This window comes from Fringilla coelebs (genome assembly GCF_963513975.1).
Source record: "Fringilla coelebs genome assembly, chromosome: 5".
In the NCBI taxonomy this organism is placed as follows: Eukaryota; Metazoa; Chordata; class Aves; order Passeriformes; family Fringillidae; genus Fringilla; species Fringilla coelebs.
Genome location: NC_140033.1, coordinates 10,780,724 through 10,799,311, shown reverse-complemented (window position 1 = coordinate 10,799,311; position 18,588 = coordinate 10,780,724). Strand labels below are relative to the sequence as shown.

The following is an 18,588-nucleotide window of genomic DNA, read 5'->3' as shown; positions in this document are numbered from 1 at the left end:
GTACAGAAATCCTGGAGTGAAGTCATCTTATCCACTCACACCTCATAAAGCCTTGCAGCAACTTATCTATCTGGAAAATCAAAACCTGGGTTTAACAATCCAGAACCTTGTTGTGAAGGTCAGTATTTGTGACATTAAATTTTCAATTATTATCCCAAGGAACTGAGGAGGATCTATGCTTTCTTGTTAAAACCCATCTTGATAAACAGCCAGTAAGAAGAGCAGCAATAACACTGCTCAGATGATAACTGCAGGAAAAAGGAGCATACTGTAGGTGTCAGGCAGGTTATTTCACTCCAAGTACAAGCCAGGAAACTGGGAGAGAGCTGTGACTCCCTGTGGTGCAGGCCCAGTAGCCTGTCCTCCCTGCAGAGATGCCTGGAGAATGCCAGGAGTCTCAGCTGAAAGAATCAGGATTTCACAGAAAATCAGGATTTCACAGAATGTGTGCTTCCCCCCCTGCCCCTGCTCCGTTTACTAAAAGAAAAAAGCATTTACACTTCACTCCCCTTTTTCAGTCAGGCATTTCTGATTTACTATAAAGTCCTAGGAGAAAACAATTTCTTTTATTCTCTTTTTAAACAAGGAATAAAAGAAAAGTAACATGCTTTGATGCAAGGTGTTTATATGGGATAATCTCTGAAAGAATTACTCTCTGACTCCTCATGAGTTCCTTGTTATCTCTGTGACTGGGGCTTCAGTCCAGAGTAGAGCTGGGAACTGACCAGCCACAATACCTGATGCTCCAAATATTTTCTTGAACTTATTTGGAAAATCCAGGGAATTGCTTTCAGGTTCTTTTCTTAATAATAATAATAATAATTAAAAAAAAGAAGTTCCTTTTTTAATGCACATCCATACGGGGGAACCCACAAATTTTTAAATGTTGCAACACACTTTATTTTGTTGGGCATTTTGGATATTCATTAAATAGCACTATGTTAAACTACATTTTGTTCTTTCTTACACACTATATGATGCATATTCACTGTCATGACAGTTTCATCATGCTAGGAACTTATACACATACCTACAATTTTAAAACCAAGATTCTCTTAATAAAACACGCATATCTACAGTAACAACAATTGCAAAGAACACATTGTTAGGTCAAGATTTCAGCAAACTTTACAAACTACACAAAATAAAAAGACAAAAAAATAAAATAAAATACCAGTACACAGTGAAGTTCTTGGCAGAGAACATATCTTTACATTTGATGAAGTTATGCCTAGAAGTAATTTTGCTTTTGCATTTTTTTAAGGAATAAAATTATATACATTATTTAGAAATCCTCCAAATAGGAAGTATTAAATAGCACAAATAATATTACAGTCTTAGGATTTGGTGTTACCTACAGTAGAGGGGCTACTTTAAACAAAAATTGCAGTTTGTCTATTCTGTACATTTAAGGCCAAACACTCAGCTGGTATCAACCCCAGTAGCTGTAAGGACAACAAGGAAGTTACATTAGTTTATAGCAGCTGAGCATCTGGTTCCTGACTTCTCTATACATGCAGGAAGGCTCCTAAAGCATGGAAGCTTGGACCAGTTATGCACTGACAGAAGCTTATTATATTTATATACTGGAGTTCTCATGCAGCAGGAAAAATGTTAGTTTAAGTATAATCCCTTAAACAGTCATACCATAATAATGGTATATGAAGCAGCTTTAAAAATATTATTTTATAATCACATGAAACTCTGAGCTATGCTGATTGTTTTCATGGAATCCCTTATTGCCAATACTCTATTAGAAAACAGTGTAACTGTAATTTCTGAGGCCTAATGAGGGCCTATTAAAATATCACTGTACCTAACCACTTAAAGGGCAATTTGTACCCTGAAATACCTATTAATCACTGTATTCCATCTGGAAGCAATTATGACCCTCACAACAGACATTAGTATGGCACTAACTGTGCAGTGAATCTGCTGGGGAGATAGGAAGAGCATGGCAGCACACAGAGAAGATGCACTAGTGTCATTCCAGGAGGTAGTTCTAGATCATGGCACTCGAGTTTTGGTTTGTCACTTACACACCTCAGAAGTCGGTCATATTCGGGGGGGGAAGGGAAAAAAAAGGAAAAAAAATAGAAAAGGAAAAAAAAGAAAAAAAGGCAGATTTCTCCAGAACCTACTTTGCTAGCTCTTGGGACCAAATTCAATTTCATGGAGGTCAGAGAAAGTTTCCTGATGGATTCCATAAGAAGGACCTTAGCTATTAATGCCTAAATATTGCAGAAATCCACACAGAGGCCTTGAGTAAGGAGAGCACTTAGCTAGATGGCAATGTATGAGCAGGCTGGCACTGCCACGCTAGCAGCAAGCACACAAATGAAATTCAGAGATCCCACCACCATCAAAGGGATTTAGAGACTGTTTAACTGGTGTGATCAGGGCTCCTTTCCCAGCTGTCCTTCATGAGGTGGTGATGAAGTGACAATCCAGCTAATGCAGATAAATACCAGTGTTACCTCCATTGCATTACACTGAATTCACACAGGCACAAACCCAGAAGTGTTTCCCCATGTCCTCAGAGTTACTCCCAGAGTATTGTAATAGAAGCACAATTTTAACTTAACATAGCTCAGTTTTGAGCTGAACATCAGTTTATATTTTTATATAATGCCATGAACAACTGTGATTTTTCTAGGGTACTCATACATTTTTAATCCTTGTTACTGTTTTGAACAGAGGCAGTGGCTTCCAGAACACTCTTACATAGTAAAAGCATTGTCATCTGTCCCTCTTTATGGCATTGCTCAAAAAAAAGTGATTGCTTTTCCTAGGATGGCTTGGTGCACTCTCACCCAATTTTCAACAAAACTTGCTTCATTAGACCTGACAGCTGCTTCTTAAACAAAAGATTTCTGTTTGAATATGCTTCTCAAGTTATAGTTTTTGGTTTTTGACCCAAACCCATTTTTCAGTTTTATTTTTCCCTCATTCCTTTTTTTCTTTTTCTTCTTTTCTTTTCCTGATCTGCTTCTTAGCAGAGAACTGAAAATAGGAGCAAATTGGGAAAATAACATGGAAAAGAATGGGGGTACAAAAACTGGAAAATAAGAATGGTTTAATTAGAAAACTCTAGTTAAAATATTTGCAACTTTGAGAAAACAGTTGAAAAAATAATGTTTTAAAAATTTCAAAGACACTTATGACTTGTTTCCACATTGCAGACCAGCTCCAATTTAATCATGGAACAGAATAAAGATAATCTATATTTTTCATTTCTGAACAAGCACTATATGGTGTATCTACATTCTGTCCTTTGAAAAGAAATTGGAGTGTAATCCTTTGAAAAGTAGCTAAAATACCTAAGTCACTTAGGTGTTTTTCAAAATTGTATGTATAATGAACATTCTCATGTTACCTTTGTGCCACTTATAAAGCTATGTAGTGTTATAGGACTCCCTATTTTAATAAAAATTAATATGAGCAGAGATATTTTAAGTTACATTCCAGAACTCATTAATTTATTACAACTCATACTATGCACAATAATCAGTGCTTACTCTGATAAAGTATAAATTCTTTGTTTTTCTTCTGTTTGTTCCTTCATTTGACCTCTGAGCAAATGAAACATTTCTACTACACTTTACCTGCTTCCTAGCTGCATGCATTCACATGATTTGATCGATTAGTGAAAGCTGTAAACCCAATATTGAGGAGTAAACAAGAAGAAATTCATGTTCTTAAACACAGTGCAAGGAAATCTTAGTACCATCCTACTCTAAGCATGCATCTTAACCCAGATTCTTTCACCACCAGTCTAGTTGGTGCAGTTCCAGAGTTTCCAGACAATGCACTGATTTTGTAAAAATTTCTATTCAGCTGTAATTAAATACTGAGATGTTGAAGGTGAATCTGGTTTAAGATGAATACCCAGCATTGCTTCTAGGACAGAGCCCAGGCTTGAATCACTAAGCATCTAGGAAAGAAAATGCTCTGAGTTATTTTCTTAGGTTACACTGCATTTAATTGGGAGACAGATCTTTTATGACTCTTGTTGGATTTTCATTTAAATTTTTATCAGATTTGCACAAATTTGTTCACAATAGACAAATATAAGCCCCCTACACTGAGGACAAAAATATTTATTACTATAAAATAAAATTAAGATCCAGGTAATTGATTTCTTCTGTTTCTACTTTTTCTGCTATTGATAAGGGCCTTTAATTTGCTGTAGTCCCCTCTCATCTTCTGAGATTCTTCCCTCTGCTGCCCTGCCTGCCTGCTGTCTTTGCAGTACTGGTTAATCATCTGCATCTCGGAGTGGCTGAAAGCCCCCACGAAGTCCTTGGGGTGGAACTGCAGCGCTCGCACCGAGCTGGCCCAGGTCCAAGGGGACCACTTGTCACTCATGACAGCCACCATCTCTGAATCCAGCACCTTGAAATTGATCTTGGCCAAGGTCTGCTTGAAGTTGTTCTCTGTTGCAATGCAGTGGTAGAGCCCCCGGTCGCTGTCCTGCACAGAGCGGATCAGGAGCCCGTGCTCAGTAGCGATGATCCTCTCGTTCAGCTTCACCTGGAGAGCAAAAAGGCAGAAGGAACCTTTTAGGGAAGGTTAGGGAACAACAGAGTATTGCACCTTTTGGTAAACTTCACTTCAGACATAACTTCCTTAAAGTTACTGTATTTATATATAATTATCTTCAAAAGACTACCTTTAGAAGAGAGCATACCTCAAAGAAGGCAAGCGTTGCTAAAGAAAATGACTTAAATAATTTTATTTCCTATGTTAGAATAAATTTGATCAGGATGTATGCAAAGATGAAAATCTGAAAACCACATGAAATAGAAGTTTTCATAATGTTTGAATAGTGGAGTTGAAGAAATGAACTTTTATTTGCCCTGTTGCACTCCTGAGAATGTCTCTTTCAGCATCAAGAGACTGCTGCTGAGACTCAGTGGAAGAAAGGTGCAGGACCAGGGAGGCCAATTTGGCATTGAACTCAAGGTGGCTTCTCATTAAATATCCTGACTTTGAGCAGGTTCCTGTTGAAGAACTCTATCTGCTCTGCAGAGTCTGTAGCCTATAAAAATTATCACCACAGTGGTCTCAAGTGGGACTTGGCTCAATGAGACTTGGCTCAATGCTAACCAAGAGCACAGGTACTCTCCTATTTCCTTTCTGGCTTCAGACTCTGTCCCAGGAGATGGTCACATCATCTGAAAGAAGCAAGTTACCAGAGCTTGTTATCATTCAATTATAAATGAATGTGCAGATGTCCCTTTGTATATCAGTATGAAGTAAAAATTGCTAGTTCAATCTATTATGAAAGGAAACCACTGCTAGTATTTTTCTGAATGGTTTTTCTACTTTGCTACTGTACTTTGCATTATACTTGGTTCTCTTGGGAACTAATTTACTTATTATGGTATTCTGCTATAGTAAACTTTTGTAGACATTGTGGAAGATTTCCAGACATCTGAGAGCTTGAAAACTAATTAACACTTTGATTGCTTTCAGCCTGTTGTACCATGAAACTGCATTCATTCTATTTACTGAACATAAGAACAAAAAAAGTGACGTGTTCTGCTGAAGCAATGGGTTAAAGAATTGCACCTATTGCCAGGACATGGCTTTGAATAGTTAGAAAACTCAGTGAGACATTTGTAATTCCCCTCTGTTTTTGTAAAATGGCCTGATAGGAGAATAATACTTTACAGTATTTATAACCTATCAAGAGACACCACATTACTTAAAAGTTCCTTTTGAAAGATTTTTCTTTTTATTCATATAGTAAGTGCCTTGGATTTGCAATGGATTTTTTCTTCTTTTATATTACTTAAGGAAGGAACATTCCCCATAAACAATCATACTGTATATTACAGTGCTGAAACTCGAGAGCCTTAGAGAGTGCAGTAATGGAAAATATGATTGCACCATGGTGAGGAAATGCTTTTGTCAATACGTGTTCTTAGCCTGGACTAGTTTCTTGCTAAAGAAACCTTTCACATTTCTCCTGCTTTTGCCTTTCATCTCTTCAATAGCACAGAGGAGCTACTGCATGCTGACTTCTTCCTGAACTTCATACAAGTTCTTGCTTTTATGCCTATTTCCTTAGATCAATAAGAAGTTCTGAGTGTTGCAAACCTTCAGTTTGTAATCAGTAAGACGTGAAGCAAAGATTCTTAAATTTTCTGTTCTGATAGCTGTTCTGTTCTGGTAGCTGTTCTGATCTGACAGAAATCTGTGGGGCTGAGGATGAAGTCTCAGCTGTACTGAGTCTGCTCTTATTCACATGAGTAAATGATGGTCACTGTCCTGCCTCCACACAAATTCTCCAGCTTCACTGTAGCCAGACTGCCTGATTAAAACACAAACTGTTCCCTCCCTTTATCTGGGGAGGGAATGTCATGCTGACTGAGCATCCTCCCAGAGCTCCTGCTCACATTACTCACCTCTTTCCTCCTGTCATTGTCTTTCTGTAGCAGCCATTTAATAGAAGCCTGAGGAGATTTAGGTGTGCATTCCAGAAAGGTGGTGTTGTTTTTTACTCCATACTGCACTATTTCTGCTGCGTTTCTGTATGCTAGGAAGAAAGAAAGAAAAAAAAATAAAAAGAAAACAGGTCAGGATGAATGTGAATGGTGATTTGATTAAGAAAACGTAACTCTTTGCCATACAGATTAAATGAAGTATGCCTGATTCTGAGATTGGCCAAAATAAATAATTTTTAGGAAAAATTTTCAAATTAATTCAATGGAATGTAAAGAAGCACATTCAGTTTCAAACACCAATGTTTTCAGAGTGACATGGTTGGTTCTGAGAAATTAGGACACCTACAGGCTGATAAACTTTGCTGATGGGATAAGTGAGCTCAGGGATATTTTTCTGTGAAATTATCTCATTCTCTACTACTCCAAAAAAGAATAAAGCATTTCATGTATTTCTTCACACTTGACCATTACTGAGTTGGGGGAATATGGTTTTGTATGACCAAAATAAAGCGTCATGCCCTAAGGAAGGCTCCAGCTACTCCAGCTGCATGCAGCATCCCAGGGAGGACAGTGAGCGCAGGCTGGGCTCCTGATCCTCTGCTTCTCTTCCAACTCAAGGAAGGGACTTGGCTCTCACCCTGAAATGTGAGGAATATGCAGACAGACCAGCAACAGAGAGAAAGACAGATTTATAGCACTCCAGCAACACCTGGGCAAGTGCTGAGCATATGTCATCACTTGGACTTCTTGTGTGCCTTTATACTCTCCGTAGATGAATCACTGGCAGTCACCAGTAGGAACTTCTGGATGCTTATTGCTTGGTACAAATCCTAATATTTGTCCTCAAAACAAAGCACCTCCAGATTGAAAAGTTTCTCTCATATATGAAATATAATTTAGGGTTTTTTTGAGAAAGAAGCAATGGAAATTATTTAAATAATATGAGAACTGCAAATACCTAGAGGTCTGCATGTCTAAAATCTGATTCTGTTCTTGCACAGTCCTAAGACTGGCTTTTCTCAGACTCTACTTTATCTCCCATTCTTTTCAGTTTCTTTCATCAACTGATATGTGAAATTGAAATCAATTCTTCTGAAGGAAGGAGACTTTGCCTGGTTCTAGTCCTTCAGCACATTTAGGAAGCTGTACCAAAACCAATTCTATCTTTTAGGAGAATAATGTGGAAATACTTCACATTTAAAATGCATTTCTGTAATGGCTATAAGGGCTAACACAAACATAACAATATTAAACAGATGTGAAATTAAAACATACAAGATTGCTTAGCTCTTATTTATTTTAAAATAGCAATGTGCCAAAAATGTTAAGTTTATATGTGCTTAGAGGTCTACCATGTTTAAAGACTTGGATTCAGCATAATAGTTCTCTACGAGCTTGGAAGATTCCTTGGCTTTGCTTGACTCTCTGCTCTTTTGTCCTTTAGGTAGATTTCATTTTTTCCCCAAACACAGTCATTTTGCTATAAATGGTTGTAATTATATTTTGCAAGTGTCTAAATTACTCTTTCTTTTCATCTTTTTTTTTTTCCTCCGGGGAAACAACTGCCATTTACCTACCCTATATCCCATTGGTGCCACTGAAACTTGCTTTACAAAGATGCTAAAATACCTAAACCTATAAATACATCCACATTGCAAAAGTGGCTGGAAAACAAGAAACTTGTTTCACAAGACTGTCAAGGTTGAAACAATTATCCCCCCTCAGCCAGAATGCAGACAGTTGACATTCTCACATTTTCCACATGGAAGGAGGAGACACCCACCCTTGGGACAGACAATGGGTGGGAGGGCTCAGCACACGCCTGCAGGGGAACTCTGCATGCCTGCAACTCAGCTCAAGTTGCTTCAACATGGATCTCTCAGAGCTCAGGTGTATTCTCTAACACTGGGGTCATCTCTTGGAATTACCTGCTCAAGCTCTTCAGCTTCATACAAATCACCTAATACTGACTCATTTAAGCAGAGGGATCTGCACCCAGCTGGTCTTCTCTGATCCAGGAGATTCTTCCAACAACCAGTGGAGACTATTTCAGTAGAATTATTATTAACAGAACATTCCACATGTAACTCTTAAAGAATTGTTCTTTGATTGGAAAAACATCAATAAAAACATTTACAATCAGCTCTATTACTTGGTCACCAGGTGGTACAGATGAGACCATATTTCAAAATTTAGGCTTATAACAGAGGTGAAAGGCATAGTTCTCTGTGTGCCCTTGGTCTGATGGCATTCATTGCCACTGCCTAGCTCAGACATGCATGGGGTTCAAGGGGATTGAATTGCCTTTATATATGTGTTTACTCCTATGACTTTGGGCATATTTGACTGGTGTCCATCAAACTAGAGAAAGTGCTTGCTGGGAGAGCAAAGCCTTGGCTCCCCTGGCCAGGCTGACTAAACAGTTGCACAGCTGGAAATAAGAGATTCCATAAAGAAATCTGGAATAGTTTTTTTTCCCCCCATGTAAAGGGAGAAGGGAATAATCATAAATCAAAAGACAGGCCAGGCTAGATCCTGCTGTTTGCTCAAAGGTGTGCTCCAAAACTCAGTATGGGATCAAATATTCAGAAAAAGCAGAGGTCCAAAGCTTAAATGAATGAAAAGGCATTAATAAAGACTGAAGGGAAACAGAGGTAGAAAAGTCCTCAAATTAACTTTACCTTTTTCTAGTCAACAGTGTCAGTTTCTCAATTCCAGTATGCTGAACCATGTATTTCACGGCTCAACAATCTATCATATAATTGCAAGGAAAGGTGCTAAAACCAAATCAAAACAAAACTCAGACTTGGAAAATAATTGTGCTTTACCAGTAAACCATACTGATAATGTCAGTTACAATGAATCACATAAAGGAAAACCATGTGTTCTTTACATAGCATGAGGATCTCTAAATTACAGTACCTTTCAGGTTGAAACCTCGGCACTGAGTCAGAGGGTTTCCATGTCTCACGTCTTGTCTACGGCTCCTCCTGCAATATTTTGTAAAAACAAAATATTATTCCAAGATAGCTACACTAAAAATAACCACTTTTTTATTTGTGGATTTGCTGTGTTTTGGTTGTTTTTACTAGGTCAAATGTTAGGGATAGCTCATGACCTACTGGAAGTGTGCTTTACTCTTGGCAGGCTTGTTGGTGTGAAGATACTGTTTAGGTGAAGCAGCATCTGTTGAAGCTTATAAAATGGGTGCAGCTTTTGTAGGTAAAGCAGCTGTGCAGTGGAGGTTTAGGGATGGAAGGATCAGAGGTGATAAATGGAAAAGACCTCTGCTCACTCACAACACCCAGCATGCAAAGCCAGAACCCCCAGCTGAAACTCTTCACAAAGGCAAGCAGCTAACAATGAGATGCACAAGATTCATACTGCTCACATCTGACACACCAGCACAAAGTTGTGACAAAGGGCATGTTCCCACCTTGATTTTAGCAAGCACGTTATTTTCGGTGCCTGTAGCCACCTTTGTATCAGAGTGACTGAAATATTCATCCAGAATGGTGGAGAGCTAAGATTCTATTCTGTCTTCTACTTGAAGGGATGTGACTAGTTCCAAAATATAAAAAACTCACCAAGTATCAGGATACTTCTAAATAGGGAATTTATTATATAATCTGGATGACAAATGTAAAATCATGATTCTGTAGCAAACTTTCTGGGGAGCTTACTGGGAATACTGGCATTTCAGTCCTCCTCAGCTAGCAAGTCAAAGCTTACAGAATTCAGTGCATGAAAAGCCAGTGCACAATTTTGTTTGTTTTATTATTAAGATATATTATTTTAATTGGTAAATATTGTGTAAGGTAGGGCACTATTTATCAAGTTCAAGAAAAAAAAATATTTGTTGTTGCAATGGGATATTAAACAGCTGTACTCTGAACCATGCACTAAGGACTTGAGGATCAGAAACAATAAAAAGCCCCTGGAGCTCCAGTACTACAGAGGGAAGGGTGACACATCTATGGCCACTTTATACCAGGTAGTGCACAAACACAGAGGGAGTGCTCATAATCCCCTGTCACCTGATCCCTCACTGCATCGTTTGAAAGGAAAATATTTGAACAGTGATGTTTCAAAGGAGTAATTACTGAAATTCCAAGTATAGTTTTGATGTTTACCATCAAAAACATTTCATTTTATGCCTTGGGGTCTTAACCCTTGTGAACTATTTACATGAGTCAAGGGAGGCCATGAAGAATTTCTGAGTGAATGTCAGAATTCTTGCGCTACCATGAGCTGCTCCACACTGTCAGAGATAGCACGTTGCTTGCATTAAGCAGTTCTGTGAATGAGAACTTAGTACTTAGATATTAATTTTAAAAACAAAAGTGAAGTTAGAAAATAAAGATAATACCATAAGGTGTTTTGGGGTAAATTGATGTTGCATGAGGAACTGCAGTAATTCACAGGAGACAGAAGTGTCAAAAGAAGCAAATAAGCAAATGCATACAGCAGAAACTACTGTCTAGACAATGGGATTTGGCTCTAGTTACCAATGTTTTCTCCTTCATAATTTGCCTTGTTAGATAAAGAGACAACTCATTTCCTTCACATATGAAAACCAGACTTTTTTCCATACAGTTAGAGGTGTTTATTTTGGTTTGACATAAGGAGCAAATTGCGAAGAAAATATCAGCATGAAAGCAAGCCCCAGTGGAAATAACCTGGGTGGGTGTATATAATGGGGATGGCAAACTGGAAACTGCACAGGCTGGGTGTACCTGTCTGCTCCTTGCACCTTTTGGCAGCTATGTTACTGTAGGAGTTAGGTGGCCTGAGACTTGGGGATTTTTCTTTTCTTTCCTCCCCCACATTCTGACCTTTGTTCCATGGAAGAAACCAATGAGTTTGCAGACTGGTGATGAATATTCTCAATGAAAGCAGTTAACAACCCCATGTACTCTACCAATTGCTATGTGGCCAGTTTGGGCTTTACCCTGTAATCTCAGGTAGAGAATGAGTCAAGAAAACATTGCAATAACAAAAGCAATTTTCCAGGGGATGACATTATTATCAGCAGATCCAAGCTTTGCCTCTTTCTGTCAACTGTCTCCCTCTATAAGGGAACAGGAATAAAACCCAGTGACTGTGTGTGGCCTTCTGCACCTGCATCTCATGTGCAGACACTGAGCACAGTCACAGCTTTAGGCTGGTATCAAGAAAAGTTCTTCATCCAGAAGGTGGCTAGCCACTGGAACAGGCTCCCCAGGGAAGTGGTCACAGCACCAAGCCTTGAAGAAGTGTTTGGGTCATTCACTCAGGCACATGGTGTGATTCCTGGAGTGTCCTGTCCAGGGCAGGAGTTGCACTCAATGGTCCTGATGGTCCTTTCCATCTCAGCATATTTCATGATTCTATGATTCTAGAATATGCAACCTAAACCTCTTCGGGCACAACTAGAGGCTGTTTCCTCTTGTCCCTTTGCTTGTCACCTGGAAGAAGAGTCCAACCCCTGCTGGCTACAACCTCCTTCCAGGTAGCTGTAGAGAGCATACATCTAAAAGATTTGTACCCTCTGCAGTAACACTTCATTGTGTATTCTGTAGCTTTGTTTGTATATGAAGTGAAATCTTATTAAGACAAGAGCTCACTACAGCCTTCTGCTATTAAATATTTCCCCTGGGAGGAGGAAAGAGACTCCTGTTTTGCATAAGATTATGAGATGGACGATTATTTCTGTTGCAAATTAAACAGAAATTGCTTTCCCTGTCTGCTTTAATAAACCTCATGTCAAAAAGCCCAAATCCACAGGCATTACATGGAAATCACATTTGCCTAAATTTTTCCTGAAAATAATTCTTCTCACTTAGGAGCAAATGAGGAACAAAAAAATATAAATGAGTTTATTCCTTGGACAGCCTGAGAGATCTGTTGCTGTATTTAGGGCTATCATAATTACATCCATAGTAAGTAATTGAATTTAAATGAAGGGAACAAATGTCTCACTGATTTTGTGTGCGTGAGACAGAAAGATTAATATTTATGATTAAGAACCATTTCTTTCCTTTTCTTTCTTTTGCATCCATTACTTTAAATATGAAAAGCCAAGCTCTTTACCATGCACTCCTGCAGCATACAGTCCTAGGTGATGAGTAACTCCAAGCACAACAGCTGTGGGGGTATTGTTTGTACATGCTCGTGAAAGGAACGACATCCCACTTCTCCATCATATCACAACCCTCAGAATGAAAGCCATCTTCCCTTGCTAACTTCACTGGGCTGCTGAACACTGCTCACCTTTTTCCAGTGGGATAAAACCTGGAGCAGGAGTTGCCATCCCAGGCGCAGTATGGATCTCGGGCGAGGCAGCAGTCAGCACAGGCGGTCCCGTAGATGTGGCAGCGATGCAAGGAAACCTGGCTGACCCCTTCATCTGAGCTCACATACAGCTGTTGCTGCAGGAGGAAACAGGAGGATTTAGTTCAGATGGGGAGGAGTTTCACCCAAGACCTGGCTAACACACCCAAAAAACCTTTCAATTAATTTTGGAATTAACTCAAGGCCAAGAGCAGAGCCAAAATACATCAAAAATCAAGATCAACAGAAATCTCCCAGGTGAACAGGCCTATATTATTTCCATCTTCCTGCTAGAAAACACCTAGAAACACTGGGGAATGTTAATGGCTTTTTGGACATTGAGTGTCATTGTTCTGTTCAGGGGCAGACAGGCTGACTTAATATGGCTCAGATTTGAGAATTTGGTTCTTATTCAGTGAGGATTATTGACTTGAGCCTTTGAACTAAGTATTTTTTTCTGCACACAGTCACTTTAATAAATATTATGCAGAGTTCCTAGCTGGATCCTCCAGTGCCTACATTTCCAAGATGTAAAACCTAGAGATTATGTTGAGGCTTATGGCCAGATTCTGATACCCTTATATACCTGGAAAAACAAGCCAAGAGAACTTTCACAATAAATCAGAACTTTTGCAAGAGAAGTTCAAAGGGTGTAGATCATTACCAAAACCTCGTCCAAAAAGACTGTTTTACTCAAAAAACAATTAATCATTCTAAAAAATATAAATTAATATTGAACAAAAACCCCTTGAAATTCCTTTGATCTCCTTGTCATAAAAATGAAAAAGCATACTGAAATTGACTTAGTGAATAATATTTACTTAGTAGTAGCTTTGTAAAATATTGAGCAACATCTTGCTTGCAAAATCATAGAATACACATTTTTAGCTTTTGTGTTAAGCATTTCAGCAGAAATCCTCTCAGCTGTTTTCATCATTCTTATTGCCATTGCTTACTACTACTAAACAAAAATGCACAATTGCACCACGGATCCAACAGCCCCAACACTGCCTTTTTACACTGATCTGACAGACTTCCAAGGAAAAATTTCTATCTGGGACTGAGAAAAAAAACACAGAGGGTGAATTTCCTCTCTTAGTATTTTTTTTTTTGATTCCTTAATTGTAAATCAAAACAAGAAACCTGACACTTTCAGTTAATTAGAAATGATACATAATGAATAGAAATTGTTTTATCTTAGTGCAAGGGCATATAAACAGCTCGTGCAAACATCAGTCAAGTTTTCTGTACTCAGTATGGAAGATCTGCCTATATTTAGTGTGCTCCACAAGAACAGATATTCTAACATCTAACTCAATTTGCTTCTCAGTTAATAAGCACTAAGCAGGCATTCCACTTTGCCTTACCTTTTTAGATGAAATCTTCATTGATGTTATAGGAGAATTACTCTGAAAGACAGAGAACAAATCATTGTCAAGAACTCTGTCCCAAAATTAACATTTAGAAGTCACTAATACCTAAATCATATTAAAGAAAATGATACATTTTTATATCCTGGAAAGAGAGCACTCACTCCTACTAAGGACTGCTATTTTCAGAACTAAACAAATGACATATAAACAATTAATGTCTCACAAAATATACTGCTGAAACTCAACCACATTCTTATTACATGTATCTAAAAGATTTATGTATGCTTATAATCAACCTGCATCTGTGCTATCTCAGAAATAGAAGAGACATTACTTTAACTTTTTAATAGGAAATGTTTTTTCTTTAATGATGATGATAAGGAAAAATCATAAAATAGCTCATTAATATTTACCACATGATCCAGATAAGAATACAAAGTCATTTTCTTACAAATTATCTACAGTGCATACAGTTTGGTTACCATGCAGCATGTAAATTCAGATTGTCAATGACTAGATTTTTTTTAAAATGGCATGAGTCTTCTTGAATGTTTCTTTCCCAGAGTCAGTACTGTATACTACTGTGTGTCATCAGAGCAGTGTATTAATGTCTGTGTCCAAATCAAATATTAAAGAGCTGGAAAAAGAATTGTTACTTTCCTTGCCTTAAGTCACGATGTTCATCCAAACAAGTGATAAATTCAATGGTAATAAAAACGTTCAGCATTTTTTTATGGTTCAGCATTTGCTCAGTCACAAAGGAAAGCCATAACAGTGGGCTAGGATTAATTGCAGATGACCACAACACAGCAGGGAGGTCAGGACCAGAAAATCTGGCTGCGAGTCATGTGAATTGGCAAAGGTTTGGAGAATTTAGAGCTGCTTCATGAACTGTTTGGAGTCTGCAGGTCAAATGCAACACTGGACCTGATGCCACATTCTCCTTTCCTTGTTTACTCTGGAAGAGGATCTCCTCTTTGCTACCCTTGATAGTAACTAGCACAGGGCCCAGGATTTCATCCCTGCTGTCTTGGAGAGACTCATCCAAACACTGTGATGCCACATGGATTGTAACAGCAGAAGTTATGATATCATGGTTTTTAGGGTTCAGGATAAAATAGGCTATGCATAGAGGCCCAGAAACTAAGTTTAGGCTCTCAGCCCACCTATCTTCATGCTGTATTAATTTATGCTTCAGTAAATGGCATCTGTACTATCTTGGTGAAGAGTGGTTTTAATTAGTATCACTCACATACATCTTTTTTAGCAGGAGATCTTCAACTAAAGCCTAGGAAGACTAGTTATGCCTTTATGAGTGTTCCTTTTCTTAAGGAAACCATTAATGCTGCCTTTATAAAGGAACTTAAATTTTCCTTTTTGTTTTCTGTCAATGAAATAGTTATAAAAGGCCGTGACAAAATCCTTAACTAACGTTATAGACACATAATACCACTTGCCCTGAGACTACTGTTTAATGAATAGCCCATCCAAATATTTGACAGGGATTTTTCAACATGAGGGTGAACATTTTCTTAGGTTATTACAACTGTTACATGTCAGAGTGATTGACAGAGGCTATTTCTTTATCTCCCTGCAGTTTTTGTGTTTCTTTTCAGCTTATGTTATTTTACACTTGTAGCTTTCTTGGCTCCAGAGCCATGTGACTTTGAACAACAAGGAGTTAAACAAAAACAACACTAATTTGATTTCATTTTGCAACTGAGAACTAGGAAGATCTTCAGATAATCAAAGTACAGAAATCTGAAATTCCAACCATACACAGCAGCAGCCTCTATAGTGATGCCAATGATAAAAATCTCCTTCTGGAAGCCACTGTAACATGACCTCCTAAAAAACTGATTATCAGAATCCTTGAAGCCAGTATATCAACATAAAAAAATAGGCAATGAAATATAGGAGAAGAAAAGGGCTTCAGCTAGCTCTAGCCTTCATAGTAGTCAACATTTTGTAATCCTTATGTGGTTATCAAACTGACAGCATGCATATTTACTTGATCTTTTACCAAATCACGCTTGCCCTTGCCAAAATCTGTTAGAACAAAGTGTTTGTGTGAACATACACACTGGAAAAACAAAAGAAGGAGAAAGCCAAACCTGAAAAACCTCCATCTCTTCCAAAATGAGTTCTCCACTTGCAGAGAAGTTGGTGGGTAGGACAACAACTTTTTGTACAGTTCCTTGATCTGCAATAGGTGAGAACAAGTGAGACCATGCAACACAGGAAGGGAGAAATAAAAAAAAAAAAATTTTTTTTCATTAATTATAAAAGGAAACCATTGAAGCAAGCACTATGACACAGAGAAAGGTGAAAAATGTTCAGTAATTTCTACAGTTTGGAGTCAGTAAGAATGAAGAGATGATTCCTTATACAGGAATAGTATCACAGTATTAGTCTCAGATATGAACGTGTCATGATAAGGTTGAAGTTATTACCATTACTGTTACCATTCTATACAAAAAGATCAAACAAATTCAGTATATTCTGTTGCTGTACAGACACACAGAGGCAGAATTTATCCTAATGATCTTAAAGTAAAACACAATATAAATAGGTTAAAGGGAGCTACTGCAGGATGTGATATATTCATATCTGATAATAAAATCTAGGATAACTGATGACATGAAAAGTAAACCTTCCAAAGAACAACTCTACCAAGACATAAACACACTAAAGTGAAAGCTTTTTAAATGAAATTAAATCAATAATCAAGTAAATTATATATTGGTCAGAGGTAATATTTTGCTCTGTAAGATAAAAAGAAAAAGCAAGGTGAAGATATTTTAGCTATTGTATCATGGTTTCCCTCTCAAAATACAGCTCCAAGCCTCACAAATCCACTCAGAACAAAGGAGTAAGTAGAAATATGTGGCAATGACAGTGCTTTTGCAGGGTAGATGTGATGAGTGAGACCAAAGGGGAATTTGTGATTAGTTTTCCAAATTTCTGATGTGGAAAGAATACATGTGATGAAGGGGTACATCTGTGAAGGCTCTTACAGGCTGAGACAGCCACTGAAGTATTTCTGATGTGGCAGAAAAGGCAGACTGTGGGATAACCACAAGAACGAGCATTCTAACTTGGAAAAAGCACAGAGAACTCCTCTTACCTGAAAGACCTAGAAACTAGACTGAGTAGAATAAATCTATCTGCTCAATACTGATTCTGAGGAATGAGAACACATGGTACAGGTTCTGTTCAGCCTGCAAAAGTTTTAAGAGCAATGTAGTTGTGCAGTTGATAGAACGTGAGCATTGCACCAAACAGGCAAGTATCTACATTTATTAGGGAATTTCAGTTTCCTGTTTGGCAAATTATAATGAAGACAATGTAAGCTGAGAAAGTTCTTATTCATCTCCTTATTTCACTCAAAGAAGCCAGACTACTACTACTACTACTGCTACTGCTACTACTACTTGTTGTTGTTGCTATTATTATTGCTACAAAAAAAAAAAAAAAAGGTTTAAAGCCAGAATATTGATATTTAATCAATTTCCCACACACAGAGAGCACATTGCAATATTTTGTCTTAAAAGAACAAGAAGGAAAAGAGAAACTGAAAGCTGACAAGACTTAAAAATGTGTAGCTATCAAGAGTACATGCTCAGGGCATGTTGGGTATGAATTTTTCATGAGAATTTTCCACGGCAACATTTATCCTCATTATACAATGGCATGATAAAACAGTTCCTTCTGAAGAAACTTCACTGAAACCAAATCTTGTGATAGCACAGCTGTGGTCTAGCCTGGGTGCAAGTATTAGCTAAGCTATGAGAACCTGAGAGAGATTTACTAACTGCCAGGACCCACAGAAGTGTTAAACTGCTGCAGATGCCTCCCTCAGAGAGAAGGAGAAATTATGTGTATTTCTTCTCTTACTTAAGGGAATAACCCACTCACACATGTACATGGCTTCAGTCCAGTCCACCTTTGCTTCTTTGCATTCTTTTATCAATTCTCTCTCTCTAACATGAGACTCTACCTTACAAAATAATCAGAAGTGCAGGAAGGAATTGCAGCCATTTGTGGTGTTTTTTTGAAGCTGCCTGCAAAGTGTCAAGTACCTGTAACCCTGACATACAGGGCACTAAGCATGTTGACAGTGACCTTACCTGCAAAGGAATGTAAGGCTGCTGAGCCTCTGAAGAACCGGTTTATGTCAATGATCCATTAGCACATGCCACACATTCAAAATTCCTACATTGTCTTGAGTCCTCAAACATTGCCCCAAACTGAAATCAGAACTTGAAGGGAGATTTTATCCTGGGCAGGGGCAGAGAAAATACCGATAATGCCTGACGCCAAGTCCTTGTGTCCTAATAACCTCTCCTATTTGTAAAGCAGGCTCCTATCTGCCTTTTTGTCACACCCCAGAAGAACACACAGAGTGAAGGACTGTTTACCTTCCTGTTCATTCCCTTTGACTCAGGATT

General features: G+C 38.1%; 1 protein-coding gene across 1 annotated transcript in view; it reads right to left on the bottom strand.

The window, feature by feature from the left end:
• Positions 1-891: 891 nt before the first annotated feature.
• SEMA3C (semaphorin 3C) overlaps positions 892-18,588 on the bottom strand; it is a 116,749-nt gene continuing 99,052 nt past the window's right edge. The window contains exons 13-18 of the mRNA XM_084205898.1: positions 16,252-16,340; positions 14,132-14,173; positions 12,705-12,862; positions 9,375-9,442; positions 6,414-6,544; positions 892-4,533 (exon numbers count right to left, since the gene is read on the bottom strand). Coding sequence (XP_084062024.1) covers positions 4,120-4,533; positions 6,414-6,544; positions 9,375-9,442; positions 12,705-12,862; positions 14,132-14,173; positions 16,252-16,340 — 902 coding nt within the window. The 3' untranslated portion in view covers positions 892-4,119. The remainder of the gene's footprint in view (positions 4,534-6,413; positions 6,545-9,374; positions 9,443-12,704; positions 12,863-14,131; positions 14,174-16,251; positions 16,341-18,588) is intronic.